This window comes from Oncorhynchus keta, chromosome 1 (assembly GCF_023373465.1).
Source record: "Oncorhynchus keta strain PuntledgeMale-10-30-2019 chromosome 1, Oket_V2, whole genome shotgun sequence".
Lineage (NCBI taxonomy): Eukaryota > Metazoa > Chordata > Actinopteri > Salmoniformes > Salmonidae > Oncorhynchus > Oncorhynchus keta.
The window spans coordinates 65,698,348-65,710,427 of record NC_068421.1 but is presented as its reverse complement, the minus strand read 5'-3'; the positions used below and the strand labels follow the sequence as shown (position 1 = coordinate 65,710,427).

The 12,080-nt window shown below is 41.6% G+C and overlaps 1 protein-coding gene across 4 annotated transcripts; it reads right to left on the bottom strand.

The window, feature by feature from the left end:
- Window positions 1–871: 871 nt before the first annotated feature.
- cdkn2c (cyclin-dependent kinase inhibitor 2C (p18, inhibits CDK4)) lies at window positions 872–5,557 on the bottom strand. Of its 4 annotated transcripts, none has more exons than XM_035782034.1 (3): window positions 5,420–5,557; window positions 3,889–4,015; window positions 872–2,248 (listed from the first exon to the last, which is right to left on the bottom strand). In XM_035782034.1, exons 2-3 carry the CDS (start codon window positions 4,012–4,014, stop codon window positions 1,889–1,891), a joined length of 486 nt encoding a protein of 161 aa, XP_035637927.1. In that variant the 5' UTR covers window position 4,015; window positions 5,420–5,557; the 3' UTR covers window positions 872–1,888. The 4 variants fall into 4 exon arrangements, with proteins under 4 accessions (XP_035637927.1, XP_035637919.1, XP_035637936.1 ...); XM_035782026.2 differs by lacking the exon at window positions 5,420–5,557 and adding an exon at window positions 4,687–5,390; XM_035782043.2 differs by lacking the exon at window positions 5,420–5,557 and adding an exon at window positions 4,803–5,390.
- Window positions 5,558–12,080: the final 6,523 nt, after the last annotated feature.

Here is a 12,080-nt window from a genome sequence, read left to right as displayed (position 1 = left end):
GACGTTTTCTCGCTTTTGAAAGAAAAATAACATTGCCATTCAAAGCGCCAAAATTCGAAAATATGACCGTCGGACAAAAAAAGGACATGTTCCTCCTACTCACCTAACGGTTGTAGGCTATGCTTTTGCATTTCTCCATGTGGCATGCACAAGCGTGTGACTGTTTTAAGTTCGTGTTTTAATGTTCATTGCACTGTCCATTTGCAAAGGAATAACAATATATATACAAAAATTATGTAAGAATCGCCTGTTTCAGTGGTGAGTGGCCTATAATTTCATGCAGATATTATTAGTGTTGGTTATATATCAAATAATGTTGTCTAACATGTCATAATCGCATCTGAAGTATCCTATAAGTATTACTGTAATTGTAAGTGAGGCATGCCGAGATTATGTCCTGATTCAAAATCTGTTTGAATGTGAAATGAGGATGGCCTAAAGACAGACGTGTCTATAGAAGGCTTGAATAGCCCCATAAAATAAAGCAACTCTATAGTCACAGCAAAACTAACATTATGTGATTTCATAATCACACTGATATTACTAGACACTCAATTCAGAAGTAACGGGGATGTCATATAGCCCATGTTTGGATATGAGTAACAATATTTGCAGCATTTTTCATTTTGAACACTATGTAGGCAATTTACGCTCCAGCTCAGATATTTAATTCCAATATATAGGCCTACTTTCAATAGCCTATATTTTCTTCTAATGACTGAGTAAAGGAAAGGCTATAGTGTAATGCAAAATGATTCATGTAGGTGCATTTATCACAACTGTAGTGCTGAGTAGCCTCGGCTATCATGAAAGCATAGGGATCTAGATAAAAAGGTCAAATGCTAAAAGAAAAACGACAACAATCGAATAATCAGTGGACAACTGAATTTATTCGTCTCATAAATGACAACAGTGCAAAACATTGATTAGCAATATTCAAATAAAAGACAATACAGAAAAATGACGGCCGTCTACATTCTATTTAAACCTAATTTTGACCTGACACGCCAATCAGAAAATGAAACAAACAGGTTAAACAATGCAGACCTGTCGTCAGTTGCTGTCTTTGGTACAAAATAAAACGTCAATATTAGCAAACGCATGCTTTCACAGTTCATTACAAAATGTACTTGTTTCCCTATTTACAAAGTGCAAATAAAATCGAAGAGAATCGCCACATCAGTCAGGCTACCATTAGATTGGTAATTTATTACCAATGGTATGCATGGAAAAGGAGAAGAAAGGTATAGGCTACAGCTTTTTAGTCAAAATATCATGAGTTTAATTAACCGTTGCAAATGGGACAAAATAAGATATTTGCTATGGTGCATAAGAGTACAATGGATGAAGAGGGTCATATTTTTAAATTGTTACAGTCTAGAGAAGTTAAACGATACAATGTTGTTCCTCGTTTCATTTGAAATGGTCGGTATAGCCTACTAAACCCATCTCAAATTCAGTTATTATATTATTGGGATTGAATTGAAAGACAAATTCCTCTTCACTTTAACCAGCCATTAGGCTTACATTAGGCAACATCCCAAAACGCAAGATCATGTTGCCGCTCGAGATGTTGAGTTGTTAGGGAAATGTTGTGGGCCTAAAAGTTTTTAATGGATTAAAATTATTGTTATAGTTCCAGTGGCATATAATCTTGTCACATTTGTTTCGCAATGGAGCAAACTGGAGTCAAAACCTATATGGAATGTGTTCTTATCAGGTTACAAGGAAACGTAACTCGACCTGAGTTCATGATAGTCTTTATGGTTGAAATTGAGGCTATCATGTCTGAAAACATCCAAACACATTGTAACAAAGGAGAGGTAGATTACATGTTTGCTACTCTCTCTCCACCTCTTTATCCCAGTCAGGATTGTCCCATGTATATTCATAAATTCATGTGCGCCTGAATGTATAGCGCAATGGATATTCTATTGTTCATAGTCGCCAAATCATAAGGTGTATGGCCTCCGGAGTTGTGCCTTGCGGCGTCCTTCGTACAACCAACAAGGAGCTGAACCACGTCAAGATAGCCTTCTCTTGCGGCTAGATGCAATGGAAGATTGCCGTCGTTGTCCAAGAGGTTGACGTCTGCGCCATGATCTATCAGGACGCGTAGGGTGTCCACGTATCCATCCCTTGCAGCATCATGAGTGATAGTGAGACCCCTGACATGGTCGCGCACATTTGGATTTGCGTTAGCCCTTAGCAGCGCCTCCGCGATGGCTGGGTTACCAAGTTTCATCACCTGTAAAATATAATGAGAAGAGGTTATAGAGCAGGATAATTACACACAAGTAATAATATAAAGACAAAATGTACCCTATAGGAAGTCAAAGCTACAGTTTTAATATAAAATATAAATCCTTTAGGGATATGTTGCAGAGACACAGGTCTAGATTTACACCTATGTTTTCAAAAGGAATGATCCAAAATAAATCGTACCCACAAAAAGATTTATCAGTCCTGGGATATAAATGATTATCTTCAACTTTTTAAAATTCTTCTTCAGACCTAAATGCTTCAGACCAATTACCGTCTGATAAACAGAGTACACTTAATGAAATCATAGAGCCTTAGTTGATCATCGGTATTTAACTAAGTTTCATGATAGGCCTATATATTTTTCATTTGGAAGAGAGGAGCGATACGAATAGCTCATTACAGTTTTGTGGCAGTTTTTTGTTTGACACAGTGTTGTGTCATAGGCCTACTTAGATGATCTTTAAACAAAAAATAAGGTCAAGCTTTGAGCGCTTTGAATAAAGTATGCCAATTTGTAAATTGTCATTATACATTCAACCGGCTAAAACACTTTTCTTTTAGCATTTTCATCTGTGCCCTGTGCCCTATGACATGGTAAGAGATTAGCCTATCTGAAAATCTATGCAGCTTGGTCATATGAACAGGCTGTCCAAATCAACCAAGTCTTTCACAATCTGCAATGTGTTCGTTTTTCATATTAGTTTGATTGTGTAACTTGACAAAACAATAAACGGTAGTTTACATTCCTATAGCAAACATAGCATGTTGGGACTCCCATGTGGTACAAAGGAAGTTATTCAAAGGTATCGGTCAAGGAGGTAACAATACAAGCAAAGCAATACCGTATAAGTTCTCAACCACCATAATTGAAGTATGAGATGAAAAAACATATAATTTTAACTATATTTCTATAAATCGAGAAATATTCTTGTTGAAAACTATTAACGTTTTCATAGGCCTATTTGAGTGTGCATGCGGGCCCAAAGTGCATGGGGTCATGCAGGGTCTTGATGTTTCTATCTTATTTTCTTATCACTACTGATCAATGATCAGGCACACATTATTCTTTAAAAAACAACATAATCACATTATTCAACGAGTTTTCATAGTGAACCCATGTGATTCACCATCTTCATTAAGAAATGTAAAGCTGCTAAACTTTTAGCCTTCAAAATGTGTAAAACAACAATATTACATTGCATTTAGAGTGTTGTATTCTGTATTTCACGTCTCTGGTAAATCATATATAAATCATTAATCTACATTGTTTTTTTTAGTGGTTCAGATAGTGCTACTAAATTAAGGCCTATAAATCACTTTAAAGCCCTCTAATTCCACAAATCATACAATACAATTATGACATCCAACATAGTAGTCTATGCTTTATAAGGCCTTGAAAATCACTTGGATTTTTAAAAGTAAATCCAAGTTACAGAAATTGTATAGCCTCTTAATACTTTTACCACTTTGTCACCAAAGCACACCGTTCAGTCTATTTGACATGATGTCAATGCACAAATATGCTAATATGTTGTAGTTTAAGTTGAAATCGATCATATAACTTCTGAATAGACCGAATAATGAATTTATAGATTTAGGCTTCATATAAAATGCTTTACCAACCTGTAACGGTGTCCTGCCGAATACATTGTTTGCATTAACATCTGCTCCGTTCTGTAATAACATCTCAACTTCTGCCAAGTCTCCTCTCGCAGATGCACTGCTCAGTCTGTTTGCCTCTCCAGTCATTCTTGGTGGACGAAAACAATAAAGAGAATAGGGTTATATAATACAGGTTAAAAACCTTGATAGGCCTCCTCTGTATGTGCTTGATTTTGGTTGTAAGTCTTGGTTGTGACACAAGGCACTGCTAAAGTGTAGTAAATAGTCTGTAGCCCTCTGAAAGAAATTGGTAGGCTACACTGCCAGGGTCCGCCTCCCTTTTTAATGCCATCCCACTGTAACAACTCGCTTCGGCACGGAAAACAACAGGGATGTCACGCCATTTCTAACTCAAATTCATGGTCATCATCACCTTCCTTAAAAATATAGATTTTCATCACGTTGGATTGGTGTATGGGATTTCCAATAGTGGACCAAGACGCACGAAGTTGAAAAATGTCAAACTAATTCCAATCGCCCAGTTGCAGAATTGACGTTCATACTTATTATTGAACCCTGTTCACGTGCAGTCGGTAACATTTGAGATTCTAAAATAGAGTTCATGGATATTCCCCATGTTTATGTATAGGCTAGACCGGTGTTATTCCAGATGATTTTACCAAACTCTGCAGGTAGCATAGCCTACCCTCATAAGATTTTAACCTATAGCCTGATAATGTTTTCTAAATGCAGAGAGAGGGGGGTATGTCCATGAAATGATATCATCCAACAGTTACAACGCATTAGGCTACAACTCACATTCAATGTCCAATTCGACCTTGAGTAAAAACCCATTAAACTATTCTGTTTCATAGACAGCCTACTCCGTTCGATAGTCTACTTCACTCTGGGACTGACAATATAGGTTAGCCTACAGGTGCAACTCCCCAAAATGCTGGTCTGCTGTTCTCAAAAGCGTTGCTTTTGTCCTGCAACTGTATCCATGGCTGCCGTTTCGATAAGGGCTTGCAACTTTGTAGCGTCTGATTGCCGATTTGCTCCCTCACCAGTCCCGGATGAGAAAGAGAAGAAAAAATATTCTGACAACGTTAGGTTATCCAATGACATTTGGAGAGATGCTTGTTCAGACTTTTATGTAAACTTCCCGCCCATTTTCAAATGATGAAACTTGGTCTGGATATCGTCCTTCTTTTGGTTCAATAATAGTAAAGCGTTTGTTCAGACAGTGCGCGGGAACAGTTTCGTCATTTGATAAGCAACGTTCTCTTCTTCCACTTAGCACAATGTAGCAGTATAGGCGACCATCTGTTACAATTAAAATATTTAGACTACTAAACTTTTGTAAAGGTGGGTAAATCAATAAAAAAATCAACCACACCACGGAGTTTACGGGATTTAGTAGCGTTTCAAGTTCAGCCTGCAATAGGCATATGCCGGGTAGGTGTAGCCTAGTCGTGTAGGAATATTAAACAGAAAAGCTTACACGATTTTCGATTTATAGCCTAGACTTGATATAACATCCCCTACTTACTAGATACAACACCTCAGCATCAGTTGTTGAATGAGTTCACTCATTCGATTGGTTGGCAGTCAATATTTAGACGGGGAAAAAACGCTGGTTTTGACATAACTTATTTTTGAAATACAGAGCCATACGCCCACATAACAGTCGATGAGAGCAAGAGAAGGAGGGCGGGACAAAAAAAGACTGCAGTTGTGACGATAGCCTGGGCTTCTTTCCCGGTTGTAAAATAACATTTTCATAACCGAAAAATGCCACGACGTGTTGCTCTAGAACAGTTAATATTGCTTTCTGGTTAGTTTCGGTAGCGCTCTATGGGAAAGACAACAACGATAACCTAAATCATAAGCATTATTCTTTTGCTATGAGGTCTGTATGGCTAGATTATGTATTGAAAGCTCAGTCTTTATCATTTCAACACCCCTTTGATAAAATGAGGGATGGAAAATATTCATAGGCAGAGCTAGGATGCAATAATTGATATTCCATGAGATTGATAATTTTAACAATACTTTGAAATCTATTGCTTTTAACCTACATTGTTAAAAGGCTCAATTGACAATAAAAAAACAACCGTACATTCTGCGTTACGATGGGGGGCAGCTGCAGGGCCTATCACACTAAGCACGGACCGACGCAGACGTCTTTTGGATGTATTTCTTTGGTCCTATCTCGACCACCCGTCTTTTTTTATTTATTTTATTGGCGCGGTCCGAACCCGCCTTGATTTCAACGTTCATAGATTTCTATGTTTGCTTAATCTTTGGTCCGATTCGGACCGACCTATATTTACCGAGGTAAAGTTGGTTTTATATTCACACATTCGGACATTCAACAGACATTCAACAGACAATTCAACAGACATTCAACAGACATTCAACTGACATTCGCCAAAATCCATTTAAAAATGTAAAAATCAATAACTAATTCATCGTTTGTCACGGAATCATCAAACTAGATAAGATTTATTCTATAAATGTCTTGCATACGTTTACAATCTTTGTTTTGAGTAGAAATTCCAGTTTTGACTTGATAGAAATACATACAATCTAGAAAAATGCCATTTAAAGCGGTATAAATCAATAACTAATTCACCGTTTGTCACAGAAACATCAAACTATGTATGATTTATTCTATAATGGTCTAGCATACTTTTACAACTTTTGTTTTGACTAAAAATTCCAGTTTGGATTTGATAGAAGGCATGTAGTCTGTCTAGGTCAAAGTTCTAACGAGTCTGTTATACCCTATTAGAAGGGGCCTGGCATGAACTTTTGCATCTTCAGTCATATTCAATTTGATTACAGGAAAAAACTATGGGATGAAGGGGTCAGGCCTGCCTAACCAAGAAGACAGGTGGACATGGACATTCCACAGGGGACATAAGGACAACGAAGAGTGAACAATAACATACACTACCATTCAAAAGTTTGGGGTCACTTAGAAATGTCCTTGTTTTTGAAAGAAAAGCTATTTTTTTTGTCCATTAAAATAACATCAAATTGATCACAAATACAGTGCATACATTGTTAATGTTGTAAATGACTATTGTAACTGGAATATCTACATAGGCCTACTGAGGCCCATTATCAAATCAATCTTTATTTGCCACATGCGCGGAATACAAGTGTTGACTTTACCATGAAATGCTTACTTAGAAGCCCTTAACCAACAGTGAAGTTCAAGAAGAAGAAAATATTTTCCAAGTAGGTTAAAATAAAAAGTAATAATAAAAAGTAACACAATAAGAATAACAATAACAAGGTTATATACAGGGGCACCAGTACCGAGTCAGTGTGCAGGGGTACAGGCTAGTTGAGGTAATCTGTACATGTAGGTGGGGGCGAAGAAACTATGCATAGGTAACAAACAAACAGCGAGTAGCAGCAGTGTACAAGGGGGGGTGTCAATGTAAATTGTCCAGTGGCGATTTTTATGAATTGTTCAGCAGTCAAAAGGCTTGGGGGTAGAAGCTGTTGAGGAGCCTTTTGTTCCTAGACTTGGTGCTCCGGTACCGCTTGCCGTGCAGTAGCAGAGAAAACAGTCTATAACTCGGGTGACTGGAGTCTCTGACAATTTTATGGGCTTTCCTCTGACACCACCTATTATATAGGTGCTGGATGGCAGGAAGCTTGGCCCCAGTGATGTACTGGGACGTTCGCTCTACCCTCTGCACCGCCTTACGGTCAGATGCCAAGCAGTTGCCCTACCAGGCAGTGATGCAACCTTGTCAGGATGCTCTCGATGGTGCAGCTGTAGAAACTTTTGAGGATCTGGGGGCCCCGACCAAATCTTTTCAGTCTCTTGAGGCAAAGTCATTATTATGTGTCGGGTGATTAGTTGACGCTTCTTGTGTGCTTGACATCACTCCGAGCCCTTACCAAAACACAAAACAATGGCAGACAATTTCTCTCACCTTGGATCTAAAACCAGTAGTAGCTAACCACCAACTTCAATGACAGTTATCTTAAAATTAAAAGACACATCTAATATTCCCACTGTCACGGCTTCTATGAGTAGTGGGTGGAGGAGTCAGGCGCAGAGAGCAGAGTTAGTTCAAATGTGGGTCTTTATTCCAGGAACAGAGTAACGGTCACGCCAAACACACGGGCGCATAAATAACCAAGTCCAAGAAACAGAACAAAACCTTCCAGAAAAAGGAATCCACATAAATCCACACACATTAACAGAAAAACAAGCCCGCACAAAAGCAGGCGGGAATACCGGGTTTAAATAGCCCAAAACAAAACCCAAACAAGAAACAGGTGAAACTAATCAGACAAAACAAACTGAAACAGAAAAGGGGATCGGTGGCAGCTAGTAGGCCCGGCCACGACGACCACCGAGCACCACCCGAACAAGAAGAGGAACCATCTTCGGCAGAATTCGTGACAGTACCCCCCTCCCCCCCTGACACGCGGCTCCCTCAGCACGCCGACCCCGGCCTCGAGGGCGACGCGGAGGGTGAGGCGCAGTCCACGATGTTCTGCAGGCCCCTCACCCGGTGTCTCGAGTCCAGAATAGCTTGTACCGTGTACGCCGGGGACCCCTCGATGTCCGGAGGGGGCTGAGGGAACTCCGGCACCTCACCTTCTTGTAGGGGACCAGCTACCACCGGCCTGAGGAGAGACACATGAAACGAGGGGTTAATACGATAGTAAGACGGGAGTTGTAATCTATAACATTTAGGATATAATGTTTATCCTCCTCAGGACTTTAAATGGCCCCACACACTGCGGCCCCAGCTTCCGGCAGGGCAGGCGGAGGGGCAGGTTTCGGGTCGAGAGCCAGACCCTGTCCCCTGGTGCGAACACAGGGGCCTCACTGCGGTGGCGGTCAGCACTCTTCTTCTGCCGTCCACCAGCCAGGGCTCCTTAGAGCGCTGCACCCACTCCTCCACCGCAGGAGCTTCGGTCTGAATGGCGACATGTTCGTGGAGGAGTGGCGGAGTGAGTTCTGTGCCACCTCTGCCCATGGGACGTACCTCGCCCATTCTCCTGGCCGGTCCTGGCAATACGATCGCAGAAACCTACCCACTTCCTGGTTCACTCTCTCCCCCTCCCCATTACTCTCGGGGTGATAACCAGAGGTCAGGCTGACCGAGACCCCAGACGTTCCATAAACGCCCTCCAAACTCGTGAACGTGAACTGGGGACCCCGATCAGATACAATGTCCTCCGGCACCCCGTAGTGCCTGGAAGATGTGGGTAAATAGAGCCTCCGCAGTCTGTAGGGCCGTAGGGAGACCAGGCAATGGGAGGAGATGGCAGGACTTAGAGAACCGATCCACAATGACCAGAATGGTAGCGTTTCCTTGAGACGGGGGAAGATCGGTAAGGAAGTCCACCGACAGATGAGACCAGGGCTATTGTGGAATAGGGAGGGGCTGTAGCTTCCCTCTAGGCAGGTGCCTAGGAGCCTTACTCTGGGCACACACCGAACAGGAGGAGACATAGAGCCTCACGTTCTTAGCTAAGGTGGGCCACCAGTATTTCCCCCTAAGACCCCGTACTGTCCTCGCAATACCTGGATGACCTGAAGAGGGTAGTGTGTGAGCCCACCGAATCAATTGATCACGGACACCAAGCGGCACGTACCTGAGACCGGTAGGATCATGTGAGGGCACAGGTTCCAACCACAATGCCCACTCGATGTCCGCATCGATCTCCCATACCACCGGTGCCACCAGCCTAGAAGCTGGAAGGATGGGAGTAGGATCGATGGAACGGTCCTCAGTGTCATAGAGACGGGACAGCGTGTCGGTCTTAGTGTTGAGGGAACCTGATCTATAAGAGATTGTGAATCTGAATCGGGTAAAGAACATGGCCCACCTAGCCTGACGAGGATTCAGTCTCCTTGCCGGCCGGATATACTCCAGATTGCGGTGGTCAGTCCAGATGAGGAAAGGGTGCTTAGCCCCCTCAAGCCAGTGTCTCCACACCATTCAGGGCTTTCACCACACAGCTAACAACTCCCGGTCCCCCACATCATAGTTTCGCTATGAGAGCTTCGGCTCTCGCGTTCTGACTTTAGTTCCTTTGTTATGTATTTGTTTTAGTTTGGTCAGGGTGTGAGTTGGGGTGGGTAGTCTATGTTCTTTTTTCTATGTTGTGGTTTTGTGTTTGGACTGGAATGGTTCTGTCACGTTCTGACCTTAATTTCCTTTGTTTTGTCTTTATTTAGTATGGTCAGGGCGTGAGTTGGGGTGGGCAGTCTATGTTTGTGTTTCTATGTTTTTTCTATTTCTGTGTTTGGCCCGATATGGTTCTCAATCAGAGGCAGCTGTTTATCGTTGTCCCTGATTGAGAACCATATTTAGGTAGCCTGAGTTTCACTGTTGGTTTGTGGGTGTTTGTTTCCGTGTGTGTGTTTGTCACCACACGGTACTGTTTCGGTTTGGTTATTTCACGTATTCATTTATTGTTTTTGTATTTCATAGTGTTCAGTGCTTTTCTTCTTAAAATCGTCATGAACACTTACCACGCCGCATCTTGGTCCGATCCTTACTCCTCTTCAGACGAAGGGGAGGAAATCTGCCATTACAGGTTCTCATTCGTTGTCTCTGATTGAGAACCATACTTAGGTAGCCTTTTCCCACCTGTGTTTTGTGGGTGATTATAGTTATATTATATTATTATTTTAGTGTTTTCTGCACCTTTCACAGGACTGTTTCGGTTTTCGTTTATTTCACGTTGTTATTTTGTATTTTCAGTGTTCAGTAAAATAAACATCATGAACACATACCACGCTGCACATTGGTCCAACATTTCATACTCCTCGTCAGAGGAGGACGAAGAATTCCGTTACACCCGCACAAAAGCAGGCGGGCATACCGGGTTTAAATAGCCCAAAACAAAACCCAAACAAGAAACAGGTGAAACTAATCAGGCAAAACTAACTGAAACAGAAAAGGGGATCGGTGGCAGCTAGTAGGCCGGCGACCGCTGAGCACCGCCCGAACAGGAAGAGGAACCATCTTCGGCAGGACTCGTGACACCCACACCCCAATAACATTGTTGCCGAGGTGGGCTTGTTAGTTAGCTACAGGGTTTGAGTCACCTCAGCCATTTTTTACCTTTATTTAAGTAGGCAAGTCAGCTAAGAACAAATTCTTATTTCCAACGACAGCCTACCCCGGCCAAACCCGAACGATGCTGGGCCAATTGTGTGCCGCCCTATAGGACTCTCAATCACAGCCGGATGTGATACAGCCTGGATTCAAACCAGGAACTGTAGATGCTGTGCCTTAGGAACCCATAGACATAGGCTTCAGGAGCTAGCTGGTTAGATATGATTCCACCACGGGCAACAACTGGCGACAAGTTCGTTTTCAGACAAATATGTTCAACTCATAGTGTATCCACTGACCACTACATTAAGAAGGATAGCTAAATTACTAAAATGTTACTGGCAAACGAATCGTGATTTCATATTCTTTGATACATTTGGTTTAACTTGCTCATATCGAGTAACAGACAGTTTGTGGAAAGGTAAAAATAACAATAAGTGGACTAGTTTTATGAATCGGACAGGGAAACTAAAATAGATATGTAGCTAGCTGGTGAGGGTTTCATTTATTCTCCAGTTAATTAAGCTGAAGCTGGGTTTCCCGAGTTGTTCGGTACTTCTATATCTGCATTGCTTGCTGTTTGGGGTTTTAGGCTGGGTTTCTGTATAGCACTTTTTGACATTGGCTGATGTAAAACAGTGCTTTATAAATAAATTTGATTGATTGACTTACTGCTTATGCTGGCAAGCAAGCTAAACAGACGGCTCTGCAGCGTATCTGTGTGATGTCACACACCCTAGAAGGCTCAACCAATCACCCACCATAAGTCATGAATAATAATATTTTTGTAGGAGTATTTTTCTCCGCTCTGCTGACCAGTATTTTTCTCCACTCACACAGGAGTAATAAAGGCCTAGTGCACTAATTTGGTGGCCCAAAAATGTTTTAAATATATTTTTTCAATATATATTTTAGCATTTTGATTTATCAGGGTGCTGCATCACACTCAGCACTGCCTACTTCCCCGCGGCTATGCATTGGAAAGGAGGAAATTGCCTATGTTAGCATCCCTATTTGTCAGACTTTTATGTAGGATTAATAACCTAGCCTACGTAATTCCAGTGGTGGAAAACTACTCAATTGTTCAAGAAAAGATAGGAA

Excerpts from the sequence above, each read along its gene's own strand:
- cdkn2c (XM_035782034.1), bottom strand. The coding sequence starts at position 4,014 with ATGACTGGAGAGGCAAACAGACTGAGCAGTGCATCTGCGAGAGGAGAC. Across the intron at positions 2,249-3,888 it reads TCGGCAGGACACCGTTACAG|GTGATGAAACTTGGTAACCC; the intron begins GTTGGTAAAGCA and ends TATATTTTACAG.